At 39.6% G+C, this 14342-nt stretch overlaps 2 protein-coding genes and 1 long non-coding RNA gene across 5 annotated transcripts in view; 1 reads left to right on the top strand and 2 right to left on the bottom strand.

Annotated features, from left to right (window-relative positions):
- The window catches only part of LOC145651641 (C-C motif chemokine 13-like), a 73557-nt gene that overhangs the window by 46174 nt on the left and 13041 nt on the right, over window positions 1-14342 (bottom strand). The gene's annotated exons all lie outside the window — the stretch shown is intronic.
- Window positions 6464-7358, bottom strand: LOC145651642 (monocyte chemotactic protein 1B-like). Its single transcript, XM_081698524.1, has 3 exons — window positions 7199-7358; window positions 6879-6993; window positions 6464-6715 (listed from the first exon to the last, which is right to left on the bottom strand). The coding sequence occupies exons 1-3, from the start codon at window positions 7260-7262 to the stop codon at window positions 6577-6579; spliced, it is 318 nt and encodes a 105-aa protein (XP_081554650.1). The 5' UTR covers window positions 7263-7358; the 3' UTR covers window positions 6464-6576.
- LOC118242280 (uncharacterized) lies at window positions 8358-9713 on the top strand. Its single transcript, XR_004776734.2, has 3 exons — window positions 8358-8432; window positions 9237-9297; window positions 9562-9713. It is a non-coding gene; the product is annotated as an uncharacterized LOC118242280 (long non-coding RNA).

Below are 14342 nucleotides of genomic sequence, written 5' to 3'. Positions count from 1 at the left end.
GTTGAAATCCCCAACCACAATAAATGCAGCGTCCCGGTGTTGTGCCTGTATCTGTGTGAGAGCCTCACGAAGTCCCCACAGTACAGTGTCCATGTTGGCCTGAGGTGGGATGTACACAGTGTTGATGATGACCGAAGTGAACTCCCGAAGAAGGTAGAAAGGACTAAACTTGAGGGCAAGCAGCTCCAGGTTGGGTGAGCAGGAGCGTGCGAGAATAACAAAATTGGCATTGTTGCACCATCTGTTGTTTACCATCACACACACTCCACCGCATGTCGACTTCCCTGAATCTGCTGTCCTGTCCATGCGATGAACCGAGAAGAACTTGGCCTGCTGGATGGCGTGGCTCGGTACCGCTGGGTTCAGCCATGACTTGGTGAAGCAGAGGAGGCTGCAGTCCCGAATGTCCCTCTGGAACTTTATCCTGGCCCAGAGGTCGTCAAGCTTGTTGTCCAGAGACTGGAGATTGGCCAGCAGGATGCTAGGTAAGGGAGCTCAGTGTGCTCAAGCCCTCAGCCTGTTCCTGACGCCGGCTCGCTTCCCTTGAGGCCTTTTCCTCGCGTCGCGTCCTTTGTTCTCCCTCAGGATCTCCGTCGGCCATCTTGTGTCTGGGGTTAGAGACGACTTGAGGTGAGTGCTATGTAGATTAAGAGAAATAAGAGGCATCTCTGCTGTAAGAGATAGGCGTCGTGGTGTAAGAAGGGCTGCGGAGAAATCAGGGGTAGCGGGAAGAGCAAAAAGAGCGAAAATGATAGCGAAAAAAGCGAAAAAAATGCCAGGTGTGCATGGAGCAGTCGTGACGGCAGCCGACTTCACCGGCGCCATCTTGAATTGTCTTAAGACAACAGACCGGTATGTGGGTGACAACAGAACCAGGTTATGGTCTGATCGTCCAAGTGGAGGTAGAGCCGATTAACTGTATGCATATTTAACATTTGTATACAGAAGATCCAGTACTCTGTTTTCCCTGGTAGCACAAATGACAAGCTGCTGGAATCTTGGTAGTGTGGTAAAGAGAAAGTAAGTTAGAAAAGGCAGTTTGTTTTTGTGTTTATTCTTTTGGTGTGAGGCATGTCCTGAAGCCTTTTACTTCTGGATATATTTTCTATTTCTATTTCAAAATCTATTTCACACTAATTTTGTCAGTGTTGTTAATATGTTTAGATCCCTAAGAAATATCAAACATTAAGTAAACATTTGCATAAACTGGCAAAGTAGTAATCTCTGTGACACTAGTTTTATCGTTATTTTTACAATTATGTTGCTATTTTATATATTAAATGTCCTATCACATCATATTAAGGTATCAATTTGATATTCATTTAGTCCAAATCTGTTGTGGGTACTGAACCTGACAGTATTGTTTTATTTTGATCAAGAAACCAGAGAAGCCATTTCAAGAAATGGTAATTTAACTAGAAAAACTAACTAAGTTAAACATAACCTAACTATCCAGTTATCTGTAGGTTCTGTAACAGTACTGGTAGCTTTGATACCTTATAGTTCAAGGCTATTGTTCTTTCTTGGAAGAACAGCCATTAATGAGTACTGTTGGCTTCTTCTGTTGTCACATGTACAGTTTTAGAGTTACCTTGAATTCTCTTTATAACGTTATTGTGGTTTGGAGTTTGGATTTGTTTTATTTTTCACTTTTTTTCTCTTGTGTTTCTAGTTGGAGTCAGAGAATAGATGTTTTTGTTTTCTTTGCTTTGAGGAAATTGGGGTCGTAGGTTGTTTTGTCTGTTGTGTTGACCTTAGCCCATCCTGATGCCATACACCTTTGTTTAATTTTTGAGGTGTTTTTTAAACATTTTTTGTTCCTTGTGATTTGCGTTGTTCCCTCCCTTGAGATAAACTGGTTAAAACCTAGTTGGGCTTTGTGTCAGCGATGGTTTCCTTTGTCTCATCCTATCCAGGGATTAGCCTATGGACTGAGCCCAACCTTAAAAGGTAATTTGTGAATTTCTTTGATTCCATTTCAATTACTTGGGTTTTTCCATGGAGCATCAGGAGCTGTTTGCATGCATGCCTCAACATGTACATCAGGTACATCAGGTTCTACAGGACACAAATCAGAATATCTGCATTACACTTGAACAATGTCGATCTCTTAGTCATACTGCAAAAATGTTTCCTTTAGTTTAAAAATACTAAGCCTCAGGAATTTGAAATGCATGAAAAAACAACATTTGGAGAAGAAGCAAGAAATAAAATGGATAAACAGAAGAGGGAAACAGAGAAGAGAGCTTTGCAGATGTACATCTGTGCTGTTTTGAATTCTAAAGGTGGGGCGCTCATTTGGAACATTACTAATACCAACTACAGATACAATGAACATGGCATCGGTCAAGATCTAGAACAGTGTTTAAACACCTTGATGTATCCTGCATGAATTGAAGATTTCGTTCAGCTCAAACAGCAGCTACATATTCTACTCACTGAGATAAGGCCTTGGAATCAAGTTGAGGGGTGAGCACACATTTGCAGTGTTACGAGTGGCCTTTTTGAAAGCTCTGGAAACACTTATAACAGTTCACTCTGTTACAAGGAGGAAAAACTTCTAAATTCATATATAACTGTTCAGTACGTTCCAAACAGAGCTAATGAATTCCATGTGTTTTTTTTCTGCTGAGCTGCACAGCCTCTCATCTCTACTGATGCCGAGGCAATAAGAGTTCCTGGTTGTTTACTCTTCAGATCAGCCTAACCACCATGGACCCTCCAGCTGTACCCCATTAGCTCATCTGCATGTCCATCAGATCAGTCTGACCACCAGCAACCCTCCAGCTGTACCTGATTGGCTCATCTGCCAGACCAGACCAGTCTGACCAGCAGGGACCCTCTATACTTGATTGGGTCATAACCACTGCCATTGGCCAGACTGCCAGACTGTTTTAGTTGTTTACTCTGTGGACTACAAATTGGTTCTACAAATTGAATAACTCCAGTATTTTTGCCAAATATGTTGGTCATTCCATTTGGTTTGTTAGCTGCTTCTTCTTCTTCTTCTTCATAAGTTTTAAAGCATATTAAAGTTAAAAGCAACTTTTATTCATTTTGCGCTATTTGCCATCCAGTGTCAACCAGAGGAGGATGGGTTCCCCTTCTGATCCTGGTTCCTCTCAAGGTTTCTTCCTTCTGCTGAGAGTTTTTCCTTGCCATTTTCACCATGACTTGTTCATTAGGGGCTTGGAACTGGATTCTATGTACATATGATCTCTGTAAACCTGCTTTGTGAGAACCCATCAACCATTTTGAGATCATTTGAGGCCCTCATTATCTAAATTACATTATATTCTGCATCCTATACTCACACAGGTCGAAAAAATCTGCCATGTGCTATAACGAACTGAAGTGATTTGGTGCTGGGGTAGTTTATCAGGGGAACAGATCAGCCTGCAAACATCTTCTCTGAGCTCCTTTGACATTGTTACAGCTTTTCAGCAGAATTCCACACACTACCACACTGAGTCAATATCACGCATTACCCTTTAAGAGATGGAAACAGCTGACAGTGTGTGTTGGAAGTCTACATAGATTATAGTTTGAATGAAATATATGTTGTAGCAAGTTTTAAAAAATGGCAAAACAATTATGCATACAAGATTTATTTCATACTGAATATATATTCAGATATATTTGTTTATTATACAGATTTCTCAAGAAGATCAAAAATGAGTTAAATAATATTTTCCAGAGTAATACATATCAGCTAAGTAAACATTTACATCTATTGCAGATGGGTGAGACATTTATCCAAAGTGACTTACAACTATGACTGAATACATTTTGAGCAATCAAGAGTTAAGGGTCTTGCTAAGGGGCACAACAGTGGCAACCTGGCAGTGATGGGACATGAACTGGCAAACTTCTGATCACTAGTCAAATACCTTGACCCGTGAGCTACCACTGCCATTTACATTAGTGTTGAATAAATCATGGAATAAACTTGTTCTTGGTAATCAACTAAGACTTTGGTCTGTATTGTATGTGATTAAAGAAATATCTTAAAGATGTTATATTTGTCATAAAAAATGAGCTGCACCTTCAAAAATCATTAAAACGCAGGCTGTGATAAACAATCCTTACATTTTACTTTATCTTTACCACTTCTACAAAACGTCAATCATACATTTATATTATTATTCCTTGAGTGAAGTGACTTGTCATTCCCGTTCATTCTCTCATCTTCTGATCTTGCTGGGGTTGCTCTCCCTCTCGGAGCTGTGAGACAAGTTCATTTTTTTAAGTGTAGAATTTTTACAATTTTAAATAAACTAGTAAAACTGTCATTACTTTCACCTTCCTGTGCAGGTTGGTCAGTGTTCTAGAATATGTGTAGCATTTTGGAATGATGTCCCAAAAGGTCTCTATGACATCATGTGAAAGAAATCCTCATTGTTTATTTACTTGGCTTATTAGAGATTTTCTTAGCATACACACTTTTTATAGCTATTAACCTCATATGAAGTAGGGTACAAGAAGGCCATAGCCATGAGCTATTATTATTATTATTATTATTATTATTATTAAGGGACTAATAAAGTATAATGATACTCATATAACCAGAAATCTATGTATTGTTATATGAATGTCCACATATAGTGACCAAGGTTTAGGAAATTGATGTTTTTATTTACTAACACATTTTATTTACTTAAGTACACATGGGTGGACATCAGGGACATCTGCTCTGCCCTCCTCTCATTTTAACCTCCACTCATCTCCTCCTCTGGGCATATATTCTAATCTCCTTTCCAGTCACATAAATTCTTCGTCCCTGTTCTCCAGTCATCTCTCCTCTGTTCTCCATGTGTTTCTTCCTCTGCTCTGGTACTTCTTCTCTTCTCCAGTCATCTCTTCTCCTCTAATTTCTTTTTAGTTATGCATTTAATTATTTTTTAATACCTCCCCCTCATGCTGGAGGACTACTAATTTGAAATACTACTAATAAATTAAAGCTGCCACTCTCTACCTGTTCACATGCATCACTACAGATGTCTGACAGCGCCAATCCACATCTGGTGGACTACATTACCCAGAATCCCCCTGTTCTATCCAAAGCCCCTGAATATTAGCTGCACTTGTGTCTTGTTTGTTCCTTCATCTTTATGTGTTCCCTTCCATATTGTCTTGTTTGCCAGCCAAATGTTTCCTATAAGTGCTATAATTCAGTTTATCTGGTTAGTTTTCTACTTCTGCCTGTTTCTTCGGATCTTATTGTCTACTCTCACATTGATTTGTTTGCCTGGATTATTGTTTGCACTGTGATCAACCCTTGCCTGTTTAACAATGCTGTGTTTGGACTCCCTTTTGTTATTACATTACATACATATAAACTGCAAGTTACTCTGTCTCCTAAGCCTGACAGTTATATGTTAAAATAACTTATTGTCACAGGACTCTCCCCCTGCCACAGGTCACATGGTATGGCCTGCCGCGTGCAGGTGGGGTTCATGCTTGTTTGTAGCCACACCCCCGTCATGGCATGCACCTGTGCGGGGTTTATCGTTTAATGTTTGTCAGTCTATTTAAACCCCATTAGTGCATGCCTCACTGTTGGTCATTTTTTAGTAGCGTCTGAGTATAATCTTAGCATCCATGTGTGTCTAGCCTGTGTTAATGTTGCAGTCTTTATCGTTAGCATTAAGTGTGTCTATGTTCATTGTCAAAGTTATGTGAGTGCTACCATTGTCTTTACGTTTTATGTCATGAAATGTTTCGCAAAGTTGAGGGAGTCTGTGCGTCCTGTTCCACGCCCTGCGGCACTCGGGCAAACGTCACACTTATATTAGTTCCAGCTACATATTGGAAGTAAATCCCTGAATAGAATTCAAATGACCTTCACTTTAAAAAATGCATCATTTCGTCCTCTAGAATTCTGTCCTCTCGTCCCACTGCACCTTGTGAATGTTTCTGTATGTATAGCCTGGAGTGTGTGTGCTTACAGTGGGGTAATAAAGATCCAGCACTCCTGAATGGGTCCTCTACTACAAAGAAGTCAAAACTTCTACTACAAAGAAGTCAAGATACCAGAATTCTGCAGCACACACAACATGTGTAAAAGGAGCACGCTGATGTCACAGTTCAATAAAACAAAAGCGGATTTCAGGGCACATCTGAAATACTCTACAATTTCTTGTGCTGAATTATACTTCCCGGAGCAAAAATTGATTTGGTGTAGTGTTTAGATTGGCCATACTGTACAGATGCTTCATCAGGTGAAAAAAGAAAAAGAAACAAACAAAAGACTTTTCTGTCTTATTCCCCATTGTTGCCAGGGGTTTGACCTGGAAGTACACTATCCTGTCTATGTTCACATGAAGATATGTTTTGATAGAGTCGCTCTGGACAGAATTTGTATACCAAATTCTGTAAATGTAAGTGAATGTTTCTTATTAACATATTACTTTACAAGATTAAAAACATTAAAGAACCTAAGAGTATAAAAACACATAACATATTGAATTTGAATAATTTTATTAAAAAAATAAATTATATAGCAATAATGGAATGGTAAAAAAAAAATGCACAAAAACACAAAGTTTGTTTCAGTGTGGTATTGGCTTAATAACTTCACACAGAGAGCATTGTGGGAGTTGTAGTTGTAGTTTTTGCTGTGGTATTGCGGCGAGTGTCCACAGCAGCGACATGGCTGCTGACCCACACAGCATCTGGATTCACACAAAACTTTTTTCCAGCTACAGTTTTAAATCTGCAGGAGACGATAAATTAAAAGAAAATTAGAAAACATCATTCTGACAAAGTTGAAAAACAACATAGTGCTGAAGTTTAACAAGATTAACAATCAAGTGTCCACAATCAATCTGCCCACATATCAATCTGTCAATATTAGAAGTTAAATCATTACTACTCACATAATGCCTTTAACGGCACAATCACTGTCTGTAAGTGTGTAGGACACCACCTTCTTCAGAGGGATCTTCCCATAAGTCACACTGGGACAGCAGTCAGGGGTATGTCCATGTGGAGCTGTAGGAGTCACAAACAAGCAGCTCACATCATGATCCCAGCACACAGTAAACAGACTGACCCATTTTTCCTGGTTTGGTAGTGTAATTTCCTCCCTCTCTTTGTGTGAATGTGGGTTCAGTAATCAGTCCCACAGTCCTGCTTTGGTGATGATGCTCTCTCCTACACTAACAGTAATGCAGCTGAGTAAATTCAGGAGACTCACCACTAGAGACCAGCTGGAGAGAACAGAGCAGCAGCACAAACAGCAGAGCAGACAGGTTCCTCATTCTAGCAGAATGGCTGATTTCACACACAGACAGTCACAGCTGTAGAAAGTGCAGTGTCCTCTGCTGTGGAATAGAGATCAGTGTGTGTAGAATCAGTGTTCTGATCCCTGTTATATAGGGAGAGAGAGGGCTGTTCTCCAAATTAGCATCCACTGTAACTGAGTTTCTAAGTATCAACTTAGTTCAGAAAGTCTTCTGATTTCTTCCTCTTTTTAAAAACTTTCTCACATCCTCCATATTATTTCTTAAAGTGAAGAAAAAAACCTGAAAGACCAAAGTCTCAGTTTCCCCCCAGTTTCAGGGATTTAGTAATATTTGATTAGGACTTTGGTTAGAACTCTGTTTATTGCTGTAGATACTGGCCCTTCCTACCGTCCCTGTCTCAAGTTGTTGTTTCATTTTCTGCGTTCCTGTTCCAGTCCCTGTTTTGGTTGTTGCTGTTTTCATTAGTTATCACCTGTGTCTAGTTATGTCCTCATTACCCTACGTAAGTAAACCCTGCGTTTTTTCCTGTGTGTTTGCTGGTCATTGTAAATCTAGTTGTTTGTTTTAGCCTCCGTGTGTAATTCCTAGTTGTTTGTGTTTCCTATCCTTACAATCGCACCACACTACAATACTGCATTAATGCTTCACATAAAATACAGAACATTTTACTTTGGTTGTTGTGTCTGTGTAGCTGGCCTACACTCCCGATAAAGGGCCCTGTTCTAGATGTTGCCAAACCTGCTACTAACATAGTACAAGAGCACATGATTTACTATGAAGGAAACTCTCCTCAGATGGCTGTTTAACTACAGGACAAATAGAAAGGAAAACCTTTACAACATGTTTTCAGTAAATTAGACTTTAGTCTCTAGTGTTCAAGTGGTCTAAGGTAGTTTGCAAACTAGCAGTTTGTTCCCAGCAGGTGAAACACAGGCTGTCACTGATTCTGTCCAGCAGTGGACCCAATACTGCAGGAGTCAGTCGAACCAGGGTCAAAAACATGTGACTATATCACACCTACCGAAGAGCTACAGCTAGTACCCCAGAAGTGACCCGGTCCTACTGTAGTGAGTCTGAAGGACTTGTGTTGGAGTGCACCACACTCCAGCCAATCTCCATTGCCATCATGCAATGTGAGCATGATGCTGGGACATGTGCACTGACAAAATCTGAATGAAAGCAAACGTAAGCTCACTTCCTACAGACGTCAGTGGAATTTAGCAGAAATCAAAGCAGAACAACACGTTTTTTATAGAGTTCTGAATGGGGAAATATCCACTTAAGAGGACATTTCTGATGCATGGAAAGTTCAAGAAGAATAAACCCTGCAAGGGTTTTAAAATCTTTCCTACAGCCCTCTTTCACTGCCACAGTAGTAGACATTCAAATATAATGTGATTATTTGGTTGATTCCTCTCAACCCCACACTGTTGGCTTTCACCAGTGATAAACACAAAAACAGTCGATGTTTAAATCAATAGTGAATTAATTATTCATATAAATCTGATCTAGGATAATAGCAGGTTGGACTAAATCTAACCATGTAAATCGCCCTCTATCTGGAATCCTGTGTGTGTATGAAAATTTGTGTGTGTGTGTTTGTGTGTGTGTGTGTGTGTGTGTGCTATAAGAGCTGCTACATTCCCTAAACCTGATATAACACAGCCCAAAGTTCTTGCATTTATGAAGCTTTCTTGCTTAGAGCTACACCTAGAGGCAAAAAACAATGAAACTAAAAAAATAGTTTTTCTATTGGGGAGCAAGTCATAATGTCATATTTTGAACTCTTCTAGTTTTTCTAAAAAAAAAGTGATTAGTTGTAAAGCATCCTTGAGTTTGAGAAAGGCGCTATATAAAGGCAACTAATAATAATAATAATAATAATAATTTTCATATAATGCACAAACATATATGTCCATATCCCCCCACTACGATGATCATCATTATCATCATAAGTATCTTTGTTTCTCCAACAAATGGATATTTTAGATTTCCCGGTGTTTACCTGGTATCCAAAAAGATGACTTGGCAGAGGAACTGGTGAAATTGGGTAAAGTGCATGTTTACAGAAACTGTGCAGTCATCAATGGGTCAATGGGCACAGAATGCATTAGAAAAAAAGAGAGTAATTATAAGAATGAGAAAAGAGGAAGAGCAACTATCTGACGTTCAGGGACACTGTGACCCAGCTGTGACCCATGTTTAAAAAAATGAAGACAATATCTTTAGCAATATAAATATTTCAACACATCATAAAACTAGCACAAATAACTAAAAAGAGGGGAAAACTAACTTTTTTCCTTTCGTCTCACAGACAAGAAGAAGGATTTGGGGAAAAGTAAATAAAAGAGCACGAAAACAGAAGAAGTCTTTCTGGATTACTTGACTTGTAATCGGAAGGTTGCTGGTTCAAGCCCCGCCACTGTGGGGACCCTGAGCAAGGCCCTTAACCCTCAAGTTGTACTCATAATTGTAAGTCACTTTGGATAAAACCATCAGCTAATTGTCATAAATGTTAATGTACGGTGATACTTAGCAACTCAGTTACAGTGGATGCTAATTTGGAGAACAGCCCTCTCTCTCCCTATATAACAGGGATCAGAACACTGATTCTACACACACTGATCTCTATTCCACAGCAGAGGACACTGCACTTTCTACAGCTGTGACTGTCTGTGTGTGAAATCAGCCATTCTGCTAGAATGAGGAACCTGTCTGCTCTGCTGTTTGTGCTGCTGCTCTGTTCTCTCCAGCTGGTCTCTAGTGGTGAGTCTCCTGAATTTACTCAGCTGCATTACTGTTAGTGTAGGAGAGAGCATCATCACCAAAGCAGGACTGTGGGACTGATTACTGAACCCACATTCACACAAAGAGAGGGAGGAAATTACACTACCAAACCAGGAAAAATGGGTCAGTCATTTGTTTACTGTGTGCTGGGATCATGATGTGAGCTGCTTGTTTGTGACTCCTACAGCTCCACATGGACATACCCCTGACTGCTGTCCCAGTGTGACTTATGGGAAGATCCCTCTGAAGAAGGTGGTGTCCTACACACATACAGACAGTGACTGTGCCAATAAAGCCATTATGTGAGTGGTAATGATTTAACTTCAAACACTGACATGATAATTTGAGGACAAATGTACACTTGATTGTTAATCTTGTTAAACTTTAGCACTGCGTTGTGTTTGTACTCAGAATGATGATTGTTAACTTCTTCTCAGTTTATTTTATATATATATATATATATATATATATATATATATATATATATATATATATATATATATATATATATATATTAATGTAATTTGGACCATTTCTTTATTGTAATAAAAATATTTTCATTTAAAATTGTCTTTGTACTGAGTTATTTCAGGCGTATGTTATTAATCCTCAATAACACACGATAAAGCAAGACATCATCTGAACAAGCATCTATAAATCTTTCTGCCCAGTATATTTATGGACATATTAGAGGTTTTTAAATGAAGTTTTTTGCTTAGTGTTTTAGTTTCAAAGCATAAAAATAAAATGCATAAAAACCCACCAAAGATAGACAGTGCATGAGAAAAAATATTTTAGCATCTTTCTGGCTGATAATTTTGAAGTAAATATACTCTCACATCAAAAGTAGAAGTCCTGGGAGTTCTTACAGTTGTTCTGTTATGTTGATGAAAAATTGGACACCTGCGTTGAGTCTGTTATCTCAACTCAGCTGTAAAAGACCAAAACTGCTACTGTGTCCCAACCTCCACACAAAATGCAGAATTAGTCTGAAAATGAATCAAAGCAAAATCCAAAAATATAAATCCTATAATGAAGGAAAGAGCCTGTAAAAATACTTAAGCACAGATATTAAATATGACTGTAGATTTAACCCAGAATATATAGATCTAACATGAGCTGCTCACAGTGATGTAGGATGCTGTTGTATTCATTTTGTCCACAGTACATCACACAAACACTAGGCATTGTTTGACAAAGAAAATTCACACAGGACCTTTAACTCAACAAGTGCTCCATGAGTTTCTTCTTGGTGCCCTTATTTTCATATACATGGATAATTATATATACTTGTTTCACTTTGGCCAGATCATCCACGAACACGGTTTTAGTTTTCATTGCTTACACCCACGTCACCACTAATTATTCTGCTGTAGTATCATCTTGGGAAATTTATATGCATATATCTATTGCCTTTTCTTTTCTAAAGTGTTCTTTTCTAAAGTTATTGTCTATTTCTTTTGAAAAATATATTTTTTCATCAGAAATCTATGACTGAAAATCATACTCAGGTATTTTATGGCTTGGTGCCATTTATGTAATCTTTCCTGGCATTTCTCCTGCTCTGGGTTGGGTAGGGAGTCTGGGGAGCTGTTTGTGTCTCATTTTATTTTGGCTTGATTGTCACGGTACGGCCCCTCCCCCCTCAAATGTGTGTGTGTGTGTGTCTGTGTGTGTGTGTCTCTGTGTGTGTGTCTGTGTGTGTGTGTGCGTATCTCTGTGTGTGTCTGTGTGTGTTTGCATGTCCATATTGCCACGCCCTCTTGTGTTGTGCACCTGATCCTTGTTGTGTGTAATTGTCATGAGAGTGTTTATAAGTCTCGTCTCGTATCGTCAAAGTTGTCAGTGTTTGACCCACGTAGTGTGTTTATGTGTGTTGAGTCTTGCTTGTTACTTTGATATTAAAACATATGTTCTGTTTAACGTGCCTCATCCCCACATCCTCCTTAACCCGTTAACCATCACATTGATTAAGATAGATCGATCAATCACTTTATTAATCCCAGGGGGAAATTGACATACTGCAGTAGCTCAATGTACAAAAAAGGCAATAGTGCAGAAATGCAGATAAAACATAATGTAATAACATCTAAGATACAAAGATATAGTATGTATGTCTTGTGCAAGTGTAAGAATGGTAAGGTGTCCGATCATTCCAATCATTCACTGTTTACAGTCTAACAGGTAAAGTGACAGTGCAATACAAACATTCAGTTAGGTGTGTATATAAGATTTTGCAATGAATGCAGAAGAGAATGACAATAGAGTGGATATTAATAATAAGCACGATTCTAGTACTCCATACTACTCAGTAGTGTCCCGACACAAGAAGAAGTATTGTACAGTGTGAATGCAGTTGGTACGAATGATCTCCTGTACCACTCTTTACTACAGCGGAGCTGATGACTCTGTGACTAAAAGCGCTACGCTGTCTGGCCAGTAGATTATGGAGAGGGTGTGAAGAATTATCCAGGATAGCCTTAAGTTTATTAACTGTCCTCCTTTTAACCACCACCTCAAAACTGTCCAGAGAGCAGCCCAGGACTGAGCCAGCCTTCTTGATCAGTTTGTTGAGCTTGTTTGTGTCTCCTTCTCTGATGCTACCTCCCCAACACACAGCTGCATAGAAGATAGAATGGTAGAACATTGTCAGCATCTTGCTGCACACATTAAAGGAACTGACATCCTTCAAAAAGTAAAGTGACACCAAGGTATTTGGACATTACCGCCTGCTCAACATCTTGATCCTTGATGGTAATAGGACTGGTTGTTGTCCTCCTCCTCCTGAATCAACCACCATTTCCTTGGTCTTGTCCACATTGAGGAGCAGATGGTTCCTCTCACACCACTCTGCAAAACTGTTAACCACATTTCTGTATTCTCCCTCCTGACCATGCTTGATACATCCTACCACTGCAGAATCCTAAGAAAACCTCTGAAAATGGCATAGGTCAGACCTGCACTGGAAGCGAGTAGTATGCAGGGTGAATAGGAAAGTTGAGAGTAAAGTTCCCTGTGGTGCTCCAATGTTACTGACCAAGACTTCAGATCAGCTTGCTCCCAGCTGCACATACTGGGGTCTGTCAGACAGGTAGTCCTTGTCCCAGGTGGTCATGGACACATCCACCTGCATTCTCCCCATCTCCCCCAACCTGAGAGGTTGGATGGTGTTGAATGCATCTGAGAAATTAAAAAAGTGAGTCTTACAGTAGTGTTATTCTGATCCAAATGTGCGTGTGCCTTCTGCAGTAGGTAGATAATAGCATCATCCATTTACATTTTACATTTTACATTTACAGCATTTAGCAGACGCTCTTATCCAGAGCGACTTACAAAAGTGCTTTGTCATTTACTAGAATATATCCAAGTACAGTACAGTAGGTTAGAATTAAACATACCAATGAACTAGAATACTGTAAAATACAGGGATGAATGCTGATACCTAGAAGTGCAAAATACATAAGGTCTATCTTAAACAATGATAAGTGCTATAAACATTAAGTGCTAGAGTTTGTTAAACAACATAAAAAATGCCCTACAATAAGTACTAAGTTAGTCAGTCAATAAATGGGTCTTCAGTCTGCATTTGAAGACTGCAAGGGACTCTGCTGTCCAGACAGCAAGCTGGAGTTCATTGCACCATCTTATAGCTTTGTAGGCAAGCATCAAGGTTTTAAATCTGATGCCTGCAGCTACAGGGAGCCAATGAAGGGAGCACAGCAGTGGAGTAACATTTGTGAACTTCGGAAGATTGAAGACCAGTCATGCTGCTGCATTCTGGACAAGTTGTAGAGGTTTGATGGCTCTTAGAGGCAGACATGCAAGTACCGAGCTGCAGTAGTCTAGCTTTGAGATCACAAGAGACTGCACAGGCACCTGGGTAGCTTCCTGTGAGAGAAAGGGTCAAATCCTTCGTATGTTACAAAGGAGGAATCTGCAAGACCGGGTTAGAGTAGAAACATGAGTTGAGAATGACAACCGGTTGTCCAAAGTTACGCCAGGCTACGGGCAGCTGATACCAGGGAGTTCTCAAAGGAAACAGTGAGGTCATGGTAAGGGTTGGGAGTACCTTCGATGAACAGAAGCTCAGTTTTATTGGGGTTGAGCTTCAAGTGGTGGGCTGTCATCCATGACGCAATGTCAGTCAGACATGCTAAGATACGTCTGGAGACCTGCATGTCAGAGGGTGGAAAAGAAAGAAATAATTGAGTGTCATCAGCATAGCAGTGGTAGGAGAAACCATGAGAAGATATTGCATCACCAAGAGTACGAGTATACAAAGAGAAGACAAGGGGGCCCGATACTGAG

Source organism: Electrophorus electricus, chromosome 16, assembly GCF_041902795.1.
Source record: "Electrophorus electricus isolate QZ-2024a chromosome 16, ASM4190279v1, whole genome shotgun sequence".
Taxonomy (NCBI): Eukaryota; Metazoa; Chordata; class Actinopteri; order Gymnotiformes; family Gymnotidae; genus Electrophorus; species Electrophorus electricus.
Note: the sequence above shows the minus strand (reverse complement) of the source record. Positions and strands in the feature narration are given on the sequence as shown.

Excerpts from the sequence above, each read along its gene's own strand:
- LOC145651642 (XM_081698524.1), bottom strand. The coding sequence starts at position 7,262 with ATGAGGAACCTGTCTGCTCTGCTGTTTGTGCTGCTGCTCTGTTCTCTC. Across the intron at positions 6,994-7,198 it reads TCTCCAGCTGGTCTCTAGTG|CTCCACATGGACATACCCCT; the intron begins GTGAGTCTCCTG and ends TGACTCCTACAG. Across the intron at positions 6,716-6,878 it reads TGTGCCGTTAAAGGCATTAT|ATTTAAAACTGTAGCTGGAA; the intron begins GTGAGTAGTAAT and ends CGTCTCCTGCAG.